Consider the following 23,265-nt stretch of genomic DNA (forward strand, 5'->3'; position numbering starts at 1 on the left):
GTTGTTGGGCGGCGCCCTGACGTGTCCGGGTTTCTCCATCTGCTGGGTATTGTTTTGCTGATCGTCACAGGGCAGACGCAAAGCCTGTTGTCCAGGGCCGTCCTCAAACCCTCACAGCCCGAAATGTGGGAGACTTAATGGAAGGAGCGAGACTGCAGAGGGCAATGCTTCTGTATCCTGGGAAATTTCCCCAAAATCTGGGCTTTTTTGAGTAAAACGTTTTGAATGAAATTTCCCAATTTCCCAGTTTCCAACATTTTACTCACAAATCCCCAGGTTTGGGGAAATTTCCCAGGATATAGAAGCACTGTAAAAAACTCTTATCTGGGAATTTTTCACCAGATTCGGGAAATTTTTAGCACTAGGTTGGGAAAAGTTGGCATCACGATATAGAAGAACTGGGAGAGGGCTTGCTGTGACCCACTAGCTCCCTCTGTTTCTCCTTTGACTGCAGAGGTTTTATCCCTGGGATAAAAATGAGGAGTCCAGTGGAACCTTAAAGACTAACAGATTTATTTGGGTATAAGTTTTCATGGGTAAAAAACCCACTTCTTCAGATACGTACATCTGATGAAGCGGGTTTTTTACCCACGAAAGCTTATGCCCAAATAAATCTGTTAGTCTTTGAGGTGCCACTGGACTCCTCCTTGTTTTTGTGGACACAGACTAACACGGCTATCCTTCTGATACTTGTCTCCCTGGAATGGCTTTTCCAATATGTGCTAACTACTTATTGCTAAACTATCTGTTCCACCTTGCATTTGCTGTAACTCTGGGAGAGCTTTTCGCAGACTTGAAAAAGAGCTCTGTCACTGTGTAGGAGCTGGAAAGCTTGTCTTTCTCTCACCAATATAAGTTGGTCCAATACAAGATATTATTTCACCCACCTTATCTTTCTGAAGCATGGCAATCTCCTCTGTCTTGGAACAGGACAAACTGTTAAAGCCTGCCTGAAAATTGAAGCATCACTGACAGCTTAAAAATCACATTATGAAAGTGTTGTGCCTATTATTGTTACAAGTAACACTTATGATCACTATAACTAAAATAGATAAAAGAGCAAGAAAATATTTTTTCCTTTTTAGTGTATATTTTGGACATTTGATAGCAGTTTGTGTGTATATTTCACTTTTTCTGTCAGTGCCCTAGTTGTGTGTGTGTGTGAATAAAACGCCACAGTAGGTATTTTTAAACTGCTTTATTATGTTTTCTGAACTGTGGAATCTGCTGAAGTTGGAAGAGAATAATGTGAATAAACGTAACATTAAATATTGTTATTAAATATAGCTTCATGTGGGAGGATGCAGAAAATAATGATCCACAAGGAAACAAGCCAAAACTCCTGGCTCTTAGTAAAAACAATGACCTGTTTGTCTATGAGCTCAATAGAGAGGATGGAAAATCTGACACAACTGCCTTGTACAGCTGGAATGAAAAGAGACTTAAAAAACTTCTGGAAGTTAAAAATATTAGTGAGTACATTCAATGTATATTCGGTATTTTTAATCTCTTGGTGATTATGGACCCAATCCTGCAACAACTATTAACATAAGAATGGTCTGCAGGATTGGGCCTTAGGAAGGTGTAAAATATTTTCATGCTGTCATTTTTAATGTTGTGGGTTTGGAACTCATCAGTAATGCTAATGAATTTGTTGAATGGCAATGATATAAATATTACAGACGGTCATGCACTTCACTTTATCAAATGAAAATAAGAAGGTACTATAGTTGAGACTATTCTCCCGGATCCTGCAGAGACTTAAGCGTATACTTAACTTTACACTGTGACTAGCCTGTTGAAGTCTCAGTATAGAGTTAAGCAGCTATGTAAACCTTTGCAGGATTGGGGCCTTGAAACATTAAATAAGTTTAAGATCCCCTGCCCTGAAGTCTCCTTGCTAAAATATTTTATTTTCAAAATTAGTATTTTTAGTGCCTATCAAAATGTGGTTTTGTGTTCCCCATGTTGTCTTTGTGTAGTAGAAGTTGGTTAAACAAATTAGTGCTATTCTTGAAACTGTTCTGACCTCAGTGATCTTGGCACACTACATTGATCAAAAGGCTAAGACAATGAATTTAAGCTATATAAGTGTCTCTTGAATCAAAATGACCAATTTGGATGTGTAAAAAAAATTGATTCTTTAAAAATAATTTTACAGGTCTTTCTTCAATATCGTCTGTGAGGATTCTGTCATTTAAAAAGAACACATCTTTGCTGCTGTTGAATAACTTTATTCTTGTGCACCTTGACTTTCCTGGAGAAGATACAGAATTACAGGCACTTGACTGCTTTATCCTTGATTTGTCTCCACAAGCTTTGGAAAGAATAACAGATGTGAACTTTTGTAGAGGGGTTCTATTTTTGTTAGATAACTCTGGCTGGATATGTATCCTTTGCAATGGACACTGTTTCCCAATGTAATTGATCAAAAAAAGTAAAGTCATACTGTGAAGAAAAAGAATGTGGATAACAGGAAAAAAATATTTCTTGAAACCCTTTCAGGATTAAACACATATTTTGTGAAGGAAATTCAAGCCTCACTATTTTGACGTTATTTCATCCATCTAGTCCATGTGATAGCATAGTTCAGTGTGAAAAGCTGAAGTACAACATGGTCTCACCAGGCCAGTGGAACTTCATTATTACACTGTAGATGCCAACTTTTTGGTCTCTTGTGGCAGGATGATAGCCATTTGTTTCACAAACTGTTCAGCTATCTCTATTCCCAGCTGATTTTTCTTACACTGTGTAATAATCCCATTATTTTGTTCTTCCAACTGTGTTTTGCAATAAGCAATTGCCAAAAAAATGTGAATGCACATTTAGAGAGGTTCAGGGTTTTTAAATAGTATTTAGATTTTAATTGATTTTTAATTACATTCCTAATGGTTTTACAGACTTATACTAGTAACGTCAACATATTTGTTTGAAGCAATTTATAGGTTGTACTTTCCAAGACAACTAGATACAGTCATTCGAATTTGATCACATTCTGTAGCTTGTTGTCCTGCTAAATAGCAGTGGTACAATTTCTCATGAGAGACTGGAGTCCATTCCATCATTTTTGGTGGCTGACTTCTTGTTAATGCTCCTACTCCATGCTCTTGTCCAGAATTCAAAAATAGGCTTGTGAACATTTTTCAGGCAGTCTCTCACCAATACTCCAATATTCATTACGTTAATTACTATTCAGAGAGATTGTTTTACTTCAGTTTCAATCCACTCAGTCTGTTATTTCAACAACCTTGCAATTTGTACTGCCAAAATTTAAAAAGACCTCTTCTGCTCTAGTCATTGTTAATTAAAACTGTACTTTGCACAGTTTTGCTTTTATAATCAAAAACACGTCAGAGAGTGAAGTTTGGGGCAGTAGGGAGAGTGGATATAGAAATAGTGTTCAATATGTGCTCTATTGGCATAGAGTTTCTAATTAAATTGACTGTCAGCTTTTTATGAAGCAGGGCACATGGCACACTTTGCATTTGTACAGCACCTAGCGCAATGTGGCTCTAATCCTGATTGGGCCTTTGAGTGCTACTGTGAAACATCCTAAAAAATTAATAATTATAAATATCTTGCTGTGCAAGAACTTGAAGACTATATACATATACACCTACCTTGGGAAACAAAGTACAAGAAATTCACTGACCTATTTTGTTATGTATTGTTTGCTTGTTGAATAGTTTGAAACCTGTCACTTTCTTTGACTTTGGTGTAAAGACATATTTGATACAGTAGATGGTGTGCATCTAGCAGATGTTGACATTGCACTCTTCCAAGCAAACGTGGAGGATGAGAACAAGAATACAACCATCTTATCTCCCCTCACTTTGGTAAAGGTGTCGCACGATCTCAACGTTGCTGTGATCATTAATTCGTCTAATTATGCCATTTCTATTGATCTAAATTTGTATTTCAGGTATGTTTGCTACAAAATTTTAAAATACATTTTTATGAGGCTAGCTAGTTTTGAATTATTGCCAAGCTTGCATCTGTTGCAGTCAGAATCCAAATTCCCATTAGTGTCCATTTGGGTCGGACTGGGCCCAAGACATAGTAAAAGCGTATTAAAAAATCATGTTTCTTCAGAGTTTGCAAATCAGCGAGCTTCAGCATATGTTCTTCCGCTTGAGCAAGCAGAACAATAGTCTTCGCGTACTATTGCTAGAAGAGGTGAGGGATATATTGTGGTTTTTCAGATAGCATTGGGTAGTAGCAGCTCCTTGAAGTATCTACAGGTATTATATTGGAACTGCTTAGCAATTTAAATTTACCACCTCTATTTGATAATTGCCGACTGAAGATTTGACCCAGCAAGAATTGCTCACCTGAAAGAAGATTGCAGAATCATACTCTGGGTTTGTATTATGTGAATGCATTTATATGAAATGCTGTTGAATTTAGAGAGAGGACCACTTCTCTGCAATATTATCTTCCAGTTTTTCATCAGAATAATTTTGTGACTTTATAGAATAAATATAAAAATTTGCATTTTAAAAAGTCATTAAAAGTTTTGGAGGTTGTGTAACTGCAATTATTTTTAGTATCTCTATTTGCAGAGAATTCCCTGGGCATTTATTTTGTAAGAAAATTTTTCAAAATCTTCCTGTGACACGACTGGAAGGAATTGATGAAGATGACCTTGCTAGCTCTGACTGCAGCATGAAACTTACGAGGTTTTCTTTCCGGACAGACAGGTTTGTAAATATAAATACCTTCTAGCACAAGCTGTTACAGTTTCTCCTGCATCGTAATCTAGGTCAGAGGTTCTCAAACTGGGGGGCAGGCCTCCCTGGGGAGGCATGGAATGTATTCTGAGGGGGCGTGAGAAGCTTTAGGAAAAAAATGTGCACATTTTACCCACAACAGTGAATAACTAGCAAAGCTCATTCCTCCACACACATAAGATCCTCCTTCAGATGGTGCTGTGCATTTGACTCTAGATAGCACTGTGCATTTTGACGGATTTCTCTTAAGCTTCCATAGTATTATACAAAGTTGTTGCCATCTGTACGTTAATCCGTTTGCTATGACACGGTGTGCACATTTAATTGTAAGCATTGACTGCAATCAGTTTTGTTTTTGATCTTATTACAATAGATCATTGGCTCTGTTTGAATGAATGACTTACTGTTTTTAATATTTAGTGAGAGTTGCATGTTAGTTTTTTTTTTTTAAATCAGTGTATGTACTTGTGGGGGCAGGAAGGGGTGTAAACTACAGACACAAAGAAGGGGGCACAATCAAATAAGTTGAGAGCCGCTGATCTAGGTGATTCACATATTACTAGACTACTTAATTTTAATTAAAAATTTAGCAAGTTCTGAAATCAGCTGTGCACAAATTTGTTAGCTCATCTTAGTTTAAAAATGATGTGGTCCTTAGGCCACTGCTAGGGAATTAGTTAGACAATCTCAGTCCATTTTCTGTAGGCCACTAACCAACCTTGAGACAATAGTGTCCTTGTCATACTACTTTGACTTAGATTTTAACCAGTACCGACAGACATAGTGTCCTATTACAAGTCCCCCCAGAACTTTTTGTATGCTAGACATAGATGAATACATATCCTCGTCCTTAAGAATGGCCATGCTGTGTCAGACCAGTATCCTGTCTTCCGAAAGTGGCCAGTGCCAGATGTTTCAGAGGGAACGAACAGAGCAGGGTAATTGAGTGATCTATTCCCTTTTGTCCAGTCCCAGTTTATGGCAGTCAGAGACTTAGAAACACCTGAAGCATAAGGTGGCATCCCAGACCTTGGCTAGTAGCCATTGATGGACCTATTCTGCAGGAACTTATCTAATTCTTTTTTGAACCCACTTACACTTTTGGCCTTCACCACATACCATGGCAAAGAGTTCCACAGATGGACTGTGCATTCTGTGAAGCAGTACTTTCTTTTGTTTCTTTTAAACCTGCTGCCTATTAATTCCATCAGGTGATCCCTAGTTCTAGTATTATGTGTAAGGGTAAATAACACTTCCCTATTCACATTCTCCATGTCATTCATGATTTTATAGACCTCTATCATATCTCCCTGTAGTCATCTGTTTTCAAAGATGAACAGTCCCAGTCTTTTTAATCTCTCCTAATACAGAAGCTGTTCCATACCCCTAATTGTTGTTGCCCATCTCTGCACCTTTTCCAATTGTAATAAATCATTTTTTGAGAAGGGCAACCAAAACTGCATGCAGTATTCAAGGTGTGGGCATACCATGGCATTGTATGCCAGCATTTTGATATTTTCTGTCTTATCTATCCTTTTCCTAATGCTTCCGAACATTCTATTAGCTTTTTTGACTGCCACTGTACATTGAGCAGATGTTTTCAGAGAACAATTCAAGATCTTTATTGACTGGCAATAACTAATTTAGATCCCATCATTTTACATGATGATGTTTTCCAATGTGCATTACTTGCATTGTCAACATTGAAGTTCATCTGCCATTTTGTTACTCAGTTTAATGAGATCCCTTTGTAATTCCCTTTGCAACTTTGGACTTAACTAGCTTGAGTAATTTTGTATTCTCTGCAAATTTTGCCTTTTCACTGTTCACTCCCTTTTCCAGATCATTTATGAGTATGCTGAACAGCACAGGTCCCAGTACAAATTCTTGGAAGACCCTGCTATTTACCTCTCTCCATTATGAGAACTGACTATTTATTCCTACCTTTTGTTTCCTATCTTTTAGCCAGTTACTGATTCATGATAGGACCTTCCCTCTTATCCCATGACAGCTTACTTTGCTTAAGAGCCTTTGGTTAGAGACCTTCTCAAAGGCATTCTGAAAGTCCAAGTATACTATATCAGCTAGATCACCGTTGTCCACATGCTTGTTGACTTCTTCAATGAATTAAAATAAAAATAGTCTGAATGTGTCTTGTTCACATGTATTTTAATTTTAGTATTTTAACTATGATGTTTAGCTAGTCTTAGAGATAAACAATATACCATTAATATTAAGTTCTTAAACCCAAAGCTGTAACAGCTTTATGTAGTCAGAATAGTTTTCTTTATTCGATGAATGTCTTATTTATCAAAAAACCTTACGAAGTCCTTGAGTAATTCTATGAGAAAATTAAAAACAAAGATCAACACTGAGCTTAGTGAAATTTATGAGCTAATGTTGCTGTAAGCATACAACTCAGTTGCACGAAGTAAATAATCAGTATTAAAATAGTTTTAGATAGATTACTTTGCCAGTATTTTGAGGGTGGCGTGCAGGATTTTGGATCTTGTCCATAAATCTTAGTTTATGTTTTTTGGTCAAAGTAACCTTTCAAAATTGAAGCCTGTAAATTACTTTCATTGTCATGATTTTGGTGGTTGTACGTTTTTCTCTCTTTCTCGAGGTCATGGAAAGCACACTTGTCCTCGCTATATAACACATCAGAGAGACCTGACTCTCCAAATTTGGTGCCTAACATTTGCTTACCTTGGTACCAGTACCTTCCCCATCTTGAACATTATGATTATAAAATCTGTGACACATCTGAAAAGATCTTGTCCTCCATACCACAAGACATTGCCTATATCCTTTCCAAATCAACAAGGAAAGATTATGCAAATATCAATGACATAGGAAGACAATGGAAAAAGATCCATCCGGGAGGCCTAGAAGAAATGATGAAACTTGAGTGTAAATCTGTGACAGGATTTAGTGCACTGTTTGCATTATCAGCAGGTGACAAAGGATTGACTGTTGCTCTGTGGGACTTAGAGACACAAGATGTGACATATTATCATATTGGCAAAAATTGTATTTATGTGGATTGCAGTGGAGAGGAGCAGTTGTGTGTCATTCAGACAGGTGAGTTTTTTGGTTTTCCTAATATGGTGAAGACTTCTGTTGAAAACATTTTGGTCTGTACTAACAATATGCTTCCCCTGTCTACCTAATATGATTCTCTCCAATTCATAATGCTTTTCTGCTGAGGGTGAGTGTCGTATAGGGCCCTGCCAGAGCTTTGTGGCCCTGTTTTAACAGAAGTTCAGTATGTGTAAATTAAACAAATTGGCGCATAGTTTGTAATTTTTTGATATACTGATTTAGTATGAATTTCCCAGTTACAGTGAATAATTACATTGTATAGAAAAATCTATAACCATCCAATTTTATTTTCAGGGTTTAGATAGGAAGTACAGTTATATTTGCTAAATCTATGCTTTATTTTAAACCCTGCTATTTAGAACATTAAGTTTCAAAGACAGCAATTCATCATATATCTTGTTGTAAGTGAGGGGCTTCATGAAAAGTTTAGTGCCAGATCCTGCTTTGAGTTATAGATTTGCACCTCATATAAACTCCACTGGGAGTTGTGTATGCTATATTTTAAGGTAGAGTTTGGCCCATAAAACGTGGACCCTTCTTCATGGCTAGGGTTGCTAACTCTGAGTGAAGCTGTTCCGGGAGATGTTTCCCCACAACATGACAATGTCATTTTCTTAAAATCTCCTGGATTGCTTTCAGTGGTCTCCTGGAGATCAATGCTGATTCTGGGAGACTCCAGGCCAATCCTGGAGGATTGGCAACCCTACTCATGGCCTGTGGCCCTGAATCTGAATCAGACTGGGGGCTTTTTCTTCAGTGCATTTTTCCTTTCTTTTTTGGCTGCTTTGTTTCCCCTGTATTTTCCCTTAGTTTCTCCTTATGGTACCCCCAGCATGGATGTTTTTACTTTTGCTGTGAAGTGAGCTAGTGGCAGCCTCTTTTGATCTAGGAATGGGCCTTTTGTAGTTGCTGCACAAGCAGGTAGTTCATGCTTTCCTCATAGGTCACACATGCAAACTCCGTGGAGTGCTTAGTGAGTTTCCTTTCCTCCATGGATCTTCATTATGAAACCCAAATCTGTCTACTAGCTGATATTCTTAGTATAGTTTACATCGTATTAACTAGTTTGTTAAATGCATTCCTTTATCTGCTGGAGAATTTTATGTTTTGAATATCTGAATTTGACCTTAAACCAATGATTGTTTTTTTCTTCTGAATCCCTGAACCTCTCTGACTTAGTACCAGGAGAGAGAAGGTAGGTGAGATATTATCTTTTACTGGAGCAGCTTCTGTTGATGGAAGGGACAAGGAGGAAGGAAAGCTCTGTGTAGCTCAAAAGTGTATACCTTCCACCAATAGAAGTTGCTCCAATAAAAGATATTACCTCGCCTAACTTGTCTCTGTCATATCCTCGGAACAAGGCTGCTACAACAACACTGCAAACATAAATATTAGGTAGGAAAACACAGATTCTATAGATATTTACGTAGGTAAATCACTCTGCCCAGGATGCCTTCCAAACAATGGTCCTCTGCTGTGTCACTTGATTCTCTGACTCAGGGTATGTCTACACTACAGGATTATTCCGATTTTACATAAACCGGTTTTGTAAAACAGATTGTATAAAGTCGAGTGCACGTGGCCACACTAAGCACATTAATTCGGCTGTGTGCGTCCATGTACTGAGGCTAGCGTTGATTTCCGGAGCGTTGCACTGTGAGTAGCTATCCCATAGTTCCCGCAGTCTCCCCTGCCCATTGGAATTCTGGGTTGAGATCCCAATGCAAAAACAGTGTCGCGGGTGATTCTGGGTAAATGTTGTCACTCAATCCTTCCTCCGTGAAAGCAACGGCAGGCAATCATTTCGTGCCCTTTTCCCCAGGATTGCCATGGCAGACGCCATAGCATGGCAACCATGGAGCCTGTTTTGCCTTTCGTCACTGTCACCATATGTGTACTGGATGCTGCTGACAGATGCGGTACTGCAGTGCTACACAGCAGCATTCATTTGCCTTTGCAAGGTAGCAGAGACAGTTACCATCCCTATTGCACCGTCTGCCATGTCATTGTAAAATGGTGATGAGATGACAGTTATCAGTCATTCTGTACCGTCTGGTGCTGTCATGGGTGCTCCTGGCTGGCCTCGCTGAGGTCAGCTGGGGGGGCATGGACAAAAATGGAAATGACTCCCCGGGTCATTGCCTTCTTTATGTTTTGTCTAAAAATAGAGTCAGTCCTGCCTAGAATATGGGGCAAGTGTACTAGAGAACCAGAGAGCACAGCTGCTCCGTATCAGAGCCCCAGAGATCCTGCAGAAATGATGAGCTGCATGCCATTCTAGGGGGTGCCCCTTGCTTCCCTCCTCCCCCAACCCTCCTGGGCTACCATGGCAGTATCCCCCCCATTTGTGTGATGAAGTAATAAAGAATGCAGGAATAAGAAATACTGACTTTTTAGTGAGATAAAATGAGGGGGAGGAAGCCTTCAGCTGCTATGATAGTCCAGGCAGGACTTAAAGTGTGAGGGGGGGAGGGAGAGGAGCCCAGCCTCCCGCTGCTATGGTAGTCCAGGCAGTACAGAATCTTTTCTTTAGACATGAAGATGGGGGCGCTGATGGAGCTCAGCCTCCAGTTGCTATAATGAAGACGGTTACCAGCCGTTCTGTACCATTTGCCGGGAATGACTGGGAGTCATTCCCATTTTTACCCACGTGCCCCCGGCCGACCTCACTGAGGCCAGCCAGGAGCACTCACGGGCTACTGCTGCTGCTGGATAGCAGTCATATTGTACCATCTGCCACTGGGAAGGGGATGCTGGTGTTCAGCGCTGCAGCACCCCGTCTACCAGCAGCATGCAGTAGACATAGGGTGACATTGAAAAAAGGTGAGAAACTTTTTTTTCCCTTTTCTTTCGGGGGGGGGGGGTGGGAAAGGTTAAAATTGACGACATATACCCTAAAACACCCGGGAAAATGTTTTTGACCCTTCAGGCATTGGGAGCTCAGCCAAGAATGCAAATGCTTTTCGGAGACTGCGGGGACTGTGGGATAGCTGGAGTCCTCGGTACCCCCTCCCTCCCTCCATGAGCGTCCATTTGATTCTTTGGCTTTCCGTTACGCTTGTCACACGCTTGTCCAACGCTTGCTGTGGACTCTGTATCATAGCCTGGAGATTTTTTTCAAATGCTTTGTCATTTCGTCTTCTGTAACAGAGCTCTGGTAGAACAGATTTGTCTCCCCATACAGCGAACAGATCCAATATCTCCTGTACAGTCCATGCTGGGGCTCTTTTTGGATTTGGGACTGCATCGCCACCTGTGCTGATCAGAGCTCCACGTTGGGCAAACAGGAAATGAAATTCAAAAGTTTGCAGGGCTTTTCCTGTCTACCTGGCCAGTGCATCCGAGTTCAGATTACTTTCCAGAGCGGTCACAATGGTGCACTGTGGGATACCGCCCGGATGCCAGTACTGTCAGTTTGCGGCCACACTAACCCTAATCCGACATGGCAATACCGATTTCAGCACTACTTCTCTCATCGGGGAGGAGTACAGAAATCGGTTTAAAGAGCCCTTTATATCGATATAAAGGGCCTTGTTGTGTGGACGGGTGCAGGGTTAAATCGGTTTAATGCTGCTCAATTTGGTTTAAACGTGTAGTGTAGGCCAGGCCTCAAACTACATTCTTGTGTTCTCTTCTGCTTCTCCTGGACATGAGCACATGTAATCATATAAGCAAAATCCTTATCCACCAAAATATGACTGATTTCTTTGCGGTGTTTGGACTTGAGGATTTCTTTCAGGAGTGCGACACTAGATTGTCATGCAAGTATCTCAGATTGATGTATTTTTAGTTTTGATTAAAATACTTATTATTTTGTATGAGAATTTATTTCACCTTGTAACTTTTATGTTTATATACTCAAGTTGTGAGTTTACAGATGTTTTCTTTTGAAAGTTGTAAGAAAATTAGTAAGATGGATGTGAAAAGATGATGGTGTGACATTCTCTCCTCAGAGAGCCCAGAACCGTAAGCTGCTGTGTTACCTCTCTGCCTCAGCAAGAGAGAGCTTTGCTGGTGCTTAACGGTGTCAGCTCCCAGCCACACCAATCTGTCTGTCTCACCAGCAAACTCTTTGAGGCTCTGCCAGCCATAACCTTGCCTTGCAGGTGACATTTAGTGATCCCCAGTTCCCAAGTTCTCCAGAGACGTCTCTCTGCAGTATTCAGCTTCTATCACTAGACAGCCACAGAAATGACCAAGTCTGCTGCTTCCAAAGAGACTGTGCACACCCCAACCTGTTAGTCTACTTGAGGACCCCACTTACTTTCATACGCAGCACTGAGATGGTTCAGAATAAAACTAAGCATAAATTTATTAACAAAGAACATAGATTAAGTGATACTGAGCAAGAGAAAGAGACAGGTCTGGTTACAAACAAAACAAAATCTCGCTTGAACTTGAGCAAGCTACAGTCTTTGCCTATGCAGCTTTCTCACTTACATCAAGCTATCAGCATCTCCAGCCCCTCAGGCAGGAGGATCCTCCAATTGCAGAACCAGAGGGTGTTGGTCCCTTTGTTCCCAAAGTGATGGATAACAAAGGAGTTCCCTCTCTTTCCTTTTATGGTCCAGAAAATCTTTGACATGTATTCTTTGATGAGTAAAGCCAGACAAAGTTTTTCCTCCCTGGTTGCTTGTTCTTTGGGGTGCAGGTGCCAAGCCACTTCTTCATCTTCTGGTCAATTTGCTTCCTCAATTGGCTTGATCATTTTGTTTACCTTAGAGGTAAATGACCTTTCATTGTTCGTGGCTAGTAATAAAGCCATGCTGTTTTCTCATCCACCTGTTGGCCTGATCTGTGCAGACTGGTAAATCCACATTACTTTCACTAGGACAGACTTAATTATCAGCTGCTTCCACAATTTATTTTAAGAACGTATTTCCAGCACACCTACGTAACTGTGCGTACACCACCCATACATAGATCACACAGTGATATTCATGACCCGATATTCATGTCACCAGGTATATGATACTTTACAGGACGTTGCTTGGCTACATATTCAGCAGTGTAATGGATGTACCCTTTTCCAGTTGGCATAAAGGGGCATCACAGATGGAAAGTTCAGTTTTAAAAATATTAAATGTAAACAATATATTGACTGTCATTTTGGTTCTTTTATTTAGAGCATGGACTCTCCTTGATTCTGTTTGGTTTAACTCAAGAGGAATTCTTGAATAGACTGATAATCCATGGAAGTGCTGGCATTGTAGATTCTCTTTGTCATCTCAATGGGTGGGGAAGATGTTCGATTCCCATACATGCGTTAGAGGTAAAATAAAATGTAGTTCCTCTATTATAGATGAGGAGAATATGTCCTTAAAGTAGTATAAGTAACTTATTTTAGTCTCTCATCATTAATAATGATTTTACCAGTCCAAGAAACAAACAAACAAACCCCACAACAAGTTGAGTTAAGGTTAAGAATGTGTAAGTGTGTATCAGTCACTTAAGGGTAAAAAAAAAAAAAAAGTACAAGAATATTGTAGTTATTTAAAAAACGAGCATTGGAAATCTAAGAAAATAAGGAAATGTGAAGTAAAGGCTAACATACTGTAGAGAGAGTGAATTTTTTTTCCTGGATGAGAGCCCTGAATGAGTGCATGGAAAAATATTGGTCCTGAAAGCATTTATACTGATCTGCCAAATCAACATGTTTACAATTATCTCTTTCCTATGATTTTAACAGTTGATATTTCACAGGTCACTAGTACTAGATTTTTGCTTTTACCATTTCAGCCTTACAGATCCAATATGAAAACTTATAAGCTCAAGCACAACATTAACATTTACTTGCCTGGCAAAGCAAACAAACTGCTTGTCTCTATAGAATTTTTCAAGGCTGCAGTTCCATCTTTTAAATGAGGGCATTGGTTAAAAGTCTTGATGGCTGGTGAAATGTTGGACCTTTGAAACTGTCAACCTACACTAGTTCCTTAATAGTGTCTGACTATTCAGTCCAGGATCTTCGACAAGTTTTATTTTATTTTTTAAACCCTGATGAGATGTATAATATTCAGTGCTGAATTGGCACTGTGCCTACATTGCTTTATTTTTTTTCTATCCCATATGCTTCACTTTATTGTCACTGAACTTAAAGAAAAAATATTAGCAGTAATTCACTAATGCACCTTTTTAGAATATTCGTGACAGTGTGGTTGCATCTTTCTTTAGGCCGGTTTGGAGAACCGTCAGCTAGACACAGTAGACTTCTTTTTAAAGAGCAAAGAGAATCTTTTCAATCTTACTTCAGCCTGCTCCTTACCAGAGCAATCTACCAATATCACACCCCAATTTTACTTGAAAAGTAAGTCAAATATTTAAGCAACATTAACATTTCAATTTAATTGCTTTTTTTATTTGTAAGTAGTTATTTTTTTGTTCGGTCAAATTGCCACTTCATTTATTCACACTCTGGTGTATGTTTGGATGGGAATACTCTGTCACTAGGCTTGTCCCCTCCAAGTGAATGAGAGAAAACTCGTACAAGACTTTCAATATTTAAGCTGTTTGTGTTCCAATATTATACTACTCTAAACATTTTTAATGTGAAAAGAAAGTGGTGTATTTGCAAAGTGTGACTGGGTTAATTACACAATGTAAAAGATTTTGGTGACTTACCTTTCTGGCCTATTAGTTTGAGTCTTGTTATGTAGTGTGTTCCATCATCTTTTATTGTGTATGTGGTTTTAATTTCCTATATGATTATAGATGTGGAAGAATTGAAGCCAGCTTTAGATTTACTTTGCTCAGCAATCAGAGAAAATGATTTGGAAGCTCAGAGTAAACACTTCTCTGAGCAGCTGCTAAACCTTACCTTGGCTTTCCTTAACAAACAAATCAGAGAGATTTTTATCCACACAGAAGGTAAGATTACTAACATGGATAACATGTAGTAGTACATATCTGGCTTTGTTTCCATGAGGAAAAACTAAATAGCACATCTTTATTTTTAAGATTCCCAAACTCTGTGCGCAGGTTCTAAGTTTTTCAAAACTATTCTCTTAGGATTCTCACTCTGACAAATGAACTTGGGCTGGAGATTAGATTGAATCAGAGATCATATTTACAGGGAAGTGGGAAATGAAAAGTTGGGCTGAATAAGTTGCACTTGTCAGCTGAAATAACTAAGATAAATAACTGACCAAGCTCGAGGACAGTAGGGGTCTGATCATGCAGCCCTAACTCATGCGTAACCCCCATTGAACTTAGTGGGAGATTTGCATGTATAACGATGTAGGATCGGACCCTAAAAGGGCCAATGTGTAACATAAGAGTTGATATCTCTGAAAACTCTTAATCCTGAATTCCAAAAAGTAGCTAAGTATTATTTCCCCTGCTCCTTTCATCTGTGGAAGACTTTTCCCTTTCCCTGCTCTCCGGGTTACAATCCCGCTTCCAAAGCCTTGTATCGTGATCTTTCTAGCCAAAGAAAACAAGGTAGGACTCTTTAAAACCTGTAAATGCTACCCCCATATCAACTGAAAGGATTGTTGTGGACCAACACAGTGGTTCTCAACCAGGGGTCTAAGGCCCCCTGGGGGCCGCAAACAGGTTTCAGGGGGTCTGCCTAAACGTACAGGAGTTTTGTAGGGCCAGCATTAGAGTTGCTGGGGCCCAGGGAAGAAAGCCGAAGCTTAAGCCCCACCGTGTGGGGCTGAGGTTGAAGCCGAAACCCAAGCAGCTTAGCTTTGCAGGGCCCCCTGTTGTGTGTGCCTCCGGGCTGTTGCCCTGCTTGCTGCCACTTAACACCAGCCTTGCTTTTAATCTAGTGGATTTACAGAAAAACAGTTGTTGTGCCACAGCTGGGCCATGGAGTTTTTATAGCATGTTGGTGGGACCACAGAAAGAGAAATGTTGAGAACCCTGGACCAACACATTGGCTCACTCTCCCTTCTTCTGAGGCTGAGCTCCTGTCTCAAGAGTGCTTAGTAGTCCATGCCAGACAGCGGGGAAAAGAGATTATAACTTAGAATCTGAACTGTGATCTCGTGCAGTAGTGCACAGAGCCACGGGGAGGCCATGACAGTCATTTTAACATGTTATGCACTATAAGTAAGGCTGAGTGTCTTTCACAGAAATCACCATGACCTCTGCAGCAGCCGGTGCAACTGACCCTAGGGCCATGGGAGAAGCTTGGGTGGCCCCAGGGCCAGCCGCACCGGCCACTGCTCAAACAGCCCCAAGCAGCTGCTCCCAGGCTCTGCTGTCCCAGAGCAGTAGTCTAGAAGCAGCAGCGGTGCCCTGGGTCGCCCCCTGCCTGCAGCAGCAGCAGTGGCGGGGCCCCGGACCACCCCACAGGAACAGCAGTGAGGCCCCAGACCTCCTCTCCACCAGGAACAGCAGTATCTGCCAGAGTTCACCCCACCCCACCCCACCGCAGCAGCAGCAGCAGTGTCCGCTGGAGCTCCCCACCCCCCAGCACCTAAGATTTAGTTAAGGGTATTTATAGTACAAGTCATGGACAGGTCAGGGTTCCTGACTTTTTGTTTATTACCTGTGACCTGTCAATGAATTTACTAAAAATACTCATAACTAAATTGTAGCCTTAACTTTAAGTAGCACTTGAATGTTATATTAAAATGTTTGTATATTTTAAAGGTAACTTTTATAAATAAGAGTTGGTTGAATACTGTATAACTTTAATGTCAAAAATTAGGGCTCTGATCTTGCAGTCAAATCAATGCAGGTGGGCCTTTGTGGAGCACCACTGATATCATGGGCTTGCCCACACAGATTGGGGTCTCTGTACCAGTGTGTTTTGTGATCACTGAGATCAGAGATAAATGCTAAATTTTAATGAGCTATAAGGTTAGAGCTGTAGTGTTCATTTTTATTAAAGTGGCCCACTGTTGTCCCCTACAGAACTCGATGAGTGCTTGCAGAAATGTGTGGATATTTTAACTACCTACATTATTGAACTTAGAACATTTATGATAAAGTTTCCTCGAAAGCAGAGAAATCTCATAAATATAAGATGTGATCTTGATGAAGACATTCCCAGAATAGAACAAAGCCAGATGTGGGAAACTCTCACTCCGGAGGTAAAAACAAATAACCAGTTTGGAGATGTTAAATTCCCATGAAATGTATTAAAGGAAATGATCAGCATGGAGTTATCTTCAAACTACTGAAAAAATCAGCAAAAATTAAATACACTTGGTTTATATTTGCTATTCAAATAATTGCTCAAAACAAAGAGCACAAGGATCGTAAGCAATGTAGCGTGCAATTTCTATTGGAGAACAGATCTGTAGAAATTATTATTATTGTTTTCTTTTAGCAAGTTATTTTTGAGGCCATTTTAAACAACAGAATACCAGAGGCTCAGACATTCTTCCGAGTGAATCAGAACCCTGCACAGAATCTTCAAGAACTGATTCAAATAGGTTTTGAACTTGTTTATGACAGTCTTCTAAAGGGTAATGTCAAAGAGGCCTCAGAACTCATAAGGAATATGGTGAGTGATGTGTGATTAAAATATTGATAAATCTGAAAGAATTTCCTTACGGCTAAGAAACAAACAAATGTACATTAGAAATGGTTTTTTTCTTAGCTTCCCACAGCTGTTATGATTGCACAAAACTTATTTTGAATATTAAATAATCTAATGAACATTATTTGTAGGAAAAATTGTCCACTAACATTCCTTCAAAACTCTTATGTAATATGCTGTGAATTTGTTGTGACAGATACAATGGTTAGGAAAGAATATAAGGACAATTCTTTCAGTTGAATAATGAGGAGTTGTTAATAGCTTGTTAAATACAGTTAATATAGCTTTCTGCCTGCAGTGTTTAGATATAGTATGCTGCTACCAGCTTTGTATAGAAGAGAAGTAAAATGTTTTTCTTTGTTTTTTCCTTGCTTTTTCAGTGTGTGTTTTGTCTGAATAAAAAGAACAAAACAAAACAAAAAATCCTAGACCGTCAAGTCTAAAATGCAGCTACAAGGAAGTGAAAGTTGGCAGTGTAATAACTTTTCAATCTGGATGACCTATCAAGAAGCTGAGTAGAACTCTCCTTGCAGGAGAGGGAAAGGAAACAGCTTATCCTTATTTTTTCTTTACTCTTACTGGTTTCCTTGTGGGTTTTTAGTCTTAGAGCCCCTAAAAGACTTTCTAAAGAAGTGAAATGCATAAGAACTCTTCGGAGGGACAGACATTTAGCAAACTAAAGCATTTCAGGAATGGAATTAGAGAGTGTTCTCATGGGAGATGACTTTGTCCCAATGCAATTTAATCATTTTTACATTAACTAGGTATCTTCATTGTCTTTCTGCTGCACAGCTTCTCTTCTCATTCATGACTAACATTTAATGCCACTCCATCTGTGGAATTCAGAGGTGGTCCACTATTGTTAATTTTTATTTTATCTGATATAAAATACATAAATTCTAAATGAAGTAGTTTCAAAACAGAAAACTAAAACATTCTGTTTCAACCTTGTCGAAAAGCTTTGTTTAGATTTTTTTTCTTCCCAACTAAAATGTTGTCAAAATAATATGTTCCCGCAGAAGTCTGTGATAGACGAATTGGCATTTTGCAACGGAATATTTCCCACATTATTCCTTAAATTATAATGCTCTTGTTTTAAATAGGAGGATCTTCCATTTCTACCTATTATTCTACTATAATAATTAACTCTGCTTATCCTTTCCACTCTACTTCTGTGATTCATTGCTTGCTACTTCTCATTAGTGATGAATGAGGATAGAAGTTGTGCAGCAGAATAAAAATGTTTGTTACCAGATAATTTTCTTCATTAGCAACTTTTCTCTTCATTCTACTTGTTACCCCACACCCTCCATATTCTGGGAAATGATTGGAATATAATTTATAACCAATTAAAGTTTTGCTCTAAAGGGAGACTTATTTAGACATGTAATCGCTTTAAGTTTAATAGATCAAGGTTTTGTAATAATAATAATCAGTTGCTGAAGGGTTTCTCTGCCTTTGGAAGAATTTTTTCTCATGGCCTGAGATGAAGAGTAGGGTTTAGCCCTGATGTCTCCAGCACCGACAGTGGCCTGCCTCCGAATTCCACAGGAGTGGGGGTGGGGGTGGGGGCAGGGAGGCATTACCCATTAGTGATTAGTGAGAGAAACTGCTAACAGAATATTATGGCATAAAAACATTCTCTACTTATTGCCTTATGTTTTGAGTTCAGTATACCCATGCTTAGTATACATAGGGGCATGCATTTTCTGGACTTAAACACTAACAGCTGGCTATACATTTTATATCCAAAGGGATTAGAGAGATCAAACGGGCCCCAAGGCATTTGCAGTACTTCTGTTGGCTATATGCTGACTAGAGGAATGGAAGTACTGAATTCTCTCTCTTCTAATCTGTGGAGGGAAATATTATGGTGCACATATTTTCTTTCATAAGCACAGCATCTTCAATCTGTGTTCTGTCTTGAGTGACGAAAACTACTTCTACATATAGAATTTGTATTACACTGTGTGATCTGTAATGGAAATCTGATTTTTTTTATAGGGTTTTGATGTGAAAGAGCAGTTGCACAAGATATGTTTCTACACTATTGATAAAAACATACGTAACTTGTTGGTAAGTGGAGAAAAGGCTTTTCTGACTTAACTGGTCTGTGCACCTGATGATGTAACGTTTTGTACATCTGTATGTAGAATACACACTCTTCACTGTTCCAAACCCATCTAATACAAACTCTATTGTGCCCCCTGCAACCAGCACCAGTCTTAGATTTGTCATTGCTTTTTTTGCCATCTGCAGTTGAAGTTAAAATTGGTTGACGAGACAGATTATCCTGTCCCTGGTGTATTTCTTGCATGACTTTATACACAGGATGAAATTCTGATCCCACTGAAGTCGCTGTCAAAACTCTCTTATTGACTTCAGTGGGGCCGGGATTTCACCCACAGTCTGTTACACACTACACTCACAGATCCTCAGGTTCCTTCCCTCTGGATCACTTCTGTCTTAATGGTTTATTATCAAAGAAGTCAGGAAAAAGACTACATTCTTTTTTATGTCATGACAATAATTTATGAAATATATTTGTGATCAAAGGCAGTATTTTAATTGTACTCACAGGTGAAAGTGTTGCAAGAAGAAAACTATTTTTCTGAAAAAGAGAAGACAATGATAGATTTTGTGCATCAGGTTGAAAACTTGTATTCAGGATCCTTCCAAGACAATGAAGAGATACAGCCTCTTTCAAGGTAACATGGTTTAATTGCCTTTTTATCTTAAATTAACAACATTGATGCAGTTTTTAATATGCTAAGAACTATAGCAATCTGAGACGTGTATTCTATAGGTTTTGCTGTGGTAACAAATGTAGATTTTTGTAATTCTCCAACTACAGTGTCATGGAGTTCCTGTTACATAGTGTAAAATGTTTTTAAGAGCTCTGGAAGCTCTTCATGGACAGGATGCTTGTTATCATGAACTTAGTGTAAAATCTTTGCAGACTACTCTCGGTCTATTATTAGTCTTAGAAGGATACAATTTTTTAATGGCAAATATCAGTAAATATTTATTTTGGTATATACACAAACCAACAAAAATATTTCCATCGATCATAATAGAAATTTACATATAAGCAGCATTTTCTTTCTTTGCCTGAGAACTTCTTAGAGTCACAATCCAGTGATTTAGACTTTGGAATTAGGCTTATTACAAATGGACTAGCAAGCGAATAGTAAAAATAGGTATGATTTGTTGATTTAAGGATGCTTACTGTGGATATTGTGATGTGATGTTGACCATTTGTATTTTTAGTGGTTTATAAAGCTTTGTTTGAATCTTGGCATCTACTGTCATTAAATAATTGTCTGGCTCCTCCATAGCTTTTGGTAACTGTGAAAATTTAAATTAATAAAAATCTAAAAATCAATTAACATTGATATTATGTCAATTATTTAAAAAAAAAAATCTGCCAGGCCTTCTTCTTACTGTCAAATTAGTGGAGGCCTTTTTATGTCATCACTACTGTAAATAAAACAGTGGCTTATGCTGCCAGTGGCAAAAAAAAAAAAAAAAAAAAAAGGCTAATGCGATCCTTAGATGCATAAATGGGAATCTCGAGTAGGAGTAGAGATTAATTGACCTCTGTTTGGCACTGGTGTGACCACTGCTGAGTCCAGTTCTGGTGTCAACAATTCAAGAAGGACATTGATGAACTGTAGAGAATTCAGAGAGGAGCCATGAGAACAATTAAATAGTTAGAAAACCTGCCTTATAAAGATCAAGGTCTTTTGAGCTTAAAGATCAGGTTAAGGGATGAGTACCTACATGGAGAAAAAATATTTGAAAATGAACTTCTCGGTCCAGCAAAGATAAAACTTGATCTAATGGCTAGAAAGTCAGAATAGAAATGAGGTGTACATTTTTAACAATAAGGGTAATTAACCATTGGAACAATTTACCGAGGGTCATAGAGGATTCTGCATCACCAGCAATTTTTCAATTAAGAATTGGATGTTTTTCTAAAAGAACTGCTCTATGAATCATTTGGGGGAAGTTCTATGGCCTGTCTTATGCAGGAGGCCAAATTAGATGATCGCAATGATCCCTTCTGGCCTCGGGATCTATGAAATTTATACTATTGATAAAATAACTAGGTATATGAAACCAAACTAATGACATATTAAGGCCTACTGGATGCACTGCTGACTTACATTATGGTATTTCTTTATTCATTGCTTGAGGCACAATAGATGGCAGTTAATTTTAAAAAAGTGTTTTTGTTTTGATTATTTTACTTCTGTGGGTAACTACCATTTGGAACAATCCTGCTCTGGCAGAGAGATGAGCTCAGTGCCTTAATAGGACCTTCCATTGTTAACCTCTAATGAGAAGCTGTAACATTCGGTGAATGTCTTTGTGTGTTGCGAAGCATTTATCCATCTATGTCTTGCACTAAAACCAATGGTTTTGCAGTTACCTGTAATACTGCTGTTTGCAGCACTCACGGGAGAGGTGAGGCACCAGCCAGTACAGACTACAGGTGCCCTACCAATGTTGGAATCACATGGTGAACCCTTTACTAGAGCTAGTGCAGCGTGAATAATTGACTTTTTGGTTTGCTGGCAGTTCTGAAAAAGATTTGTTTTGTTTTTTTTTTAATTATTCAGTTCAGGATGAAGCAAATCTACGTTTTTGGCAAATCGAAAGAGTCAGAAAAAAATTCATTTTTGTGTTGAACAAAATATTTTTAGCATTTTTAAGAAAATCAAAGGTCATGAAGAGCTAGATTCACAAAACTGAGACGGTGGTAGTGCTTGTGCCCATTTGTAATTGTTAGCCCAGTGGTTAAGGCATTTACCTGGGATGTGGGAAACCCAGATCTGAATCCCTGCTCTGGAGCAAGGACTTGAAACCAGGTCTCCCCATCTCAGTTGAGAGCCCTACTCTTTGGGCTTATAGAATCATCCTCACTCTGCCCCAAAAATGACAATTCAAGTATTTTATGAAAAAGTAGAACATTATGGGGTTCACAATCTGGTCCTTTATTTTTATCTTCTCTCATGATAGTTCCTTTATGTTAGGTTGGAACACACATTCTCTAAATATTAATGTTGCTGTTCAGGTGAATCATTTTTGTTTCAACGCTATGAGTGTTCTATAATATTGCAAACTACAGAACTTTGAAATGAGAACATGCTAAGAGGCTTTATTAATATCATATTCATTATCAAACACACTTATTACAGTGCATATGCATGGTATCTCAGTTCTGTTTTTACAGCATTGAATATTTACTACTGTGCCTAGCAATTAAGTATCAACCTCCTCCCTTACATTCATTTGTTCTGAAGATACTGGTACATTATAAGCATTCCCAAAATCTTTTTTGACGATACAGATCTTGTTGGCATCCCTTGTAAAGCAGCACTAAAAATTATAAATAACAAAAAGTTAATGAATTTGTTAAATGTATCAATATTGTGAACTACAGTTTGTAAGAAGTTTAGTGTAACATCTGAATAGGTAAATATTTCTTCCAGTTTCAGGAATTGGAAAAAAGAACAAGATCTGTCCAGTCACACAGCTGTTTTAGATACATTCTTGACTTGTGACAAACCTCAGAATCACAACAGAGAGCACAGAATTATGTTAAACTGGGGTCAGTGGTGGGATCAGCATATTCAGGAAATGATTCTTCTTCCCAAAAGATCACACGAAGGCAAGTATTCCAGTACTAAGGAGTTGAATAAATTAAACATTGAAAACTAAAGGTACCTTTGTGGCACTGAGTTGCATTTGGGCTGGTGGAGCATAGATGTGGTGAGTTCAGGAAGAGCAAAAGGGAGGCTCAGAGTCAGGTTCACTTTATTTTCGCAGTTCCATTATGAGGAAAGGTTAATTTGTGTTTTGGGAGAAAAAACTCAGATAAATTTGTGAAATTCATTTGAACCAGCCTTAAGAATGTGAGCAAGAAAA

The 23,265-nt window shown here is 38.8% G+C and overlaps 1 protein-coding gene across 1 annotated transcript in view; it reads left to right on the forward strand.

Moving 5' to 3' along the window:
* The window catches only part of SPG11 (SPG11 vesicle trafficking associated, spatacsin), a 62,226-nt gene that overhangs the window by 373 nt on the left and 38,588 nt on the right, over window positions 1–23,265 (forward strand). The window contains exons 2-14 of the mRNA XM_050967374.1: window positions 1,288–1,472; window positions 2,162–2,389; window positions 3,724–3,922; window positions 4,563–4,700; window positions 7,357–7,814; window positions 12,962–13,107; window positions 14,010–14,142; window positions 14,547–14,702; window positions 16,701–16,879; window positions 17,119–17,295; window positions 19,336–19,407; window positions 19,912–20,039; window positions 22,830–23,008. Of these exons, the coding sequence (XP_050823331.1) occupies window positions 1,288–1,472; window positions 2,162–2,389; window positions 3,724–3,922; window positions 4,563–4,700; window positions 7,357–7,814; window positions 12,962–13,107; window positions 14,010–14,142; window positions 14,547–14,702; window positions 16,701–16,879; window positions 17,119–17,295; window positions 19,336–19,407; window positions 19,912–20,039; window positions 22,830–23,008 (2,378 nt within the window). The remainder of the gene's footprint in view (window positions 1–1,287; window positions 1,473–2,161; window positions 2,390–3,723; window positions 3,923–4,562; window positions 4,701–7,356; window positions 7,815–12,961; window positions 13,108–14,009; window positions 14,143–14,546; window positions 14,703–16,700; window positions 16,880–17,118; window positions 17,296–19,335; window positions 19,408–19,911; window positions 20,040–22,829; window positions 23,009–23,265) is intronic.

This window comes from Gopherus flavomarginatus, chromosome 9 (assembly GCF_025201925.1).
Source record: "Gopherus flavomarginatus isolate rGopFla2 chromosome 9, rGopFla2.mat.asm, whole genome shotgun sequence".
Lineage (NCBI taxonomy): Eukaryota > Metazoa > Chordata > Testudines > Testudinidae > Gopherus > Gopherus flavomarginatus.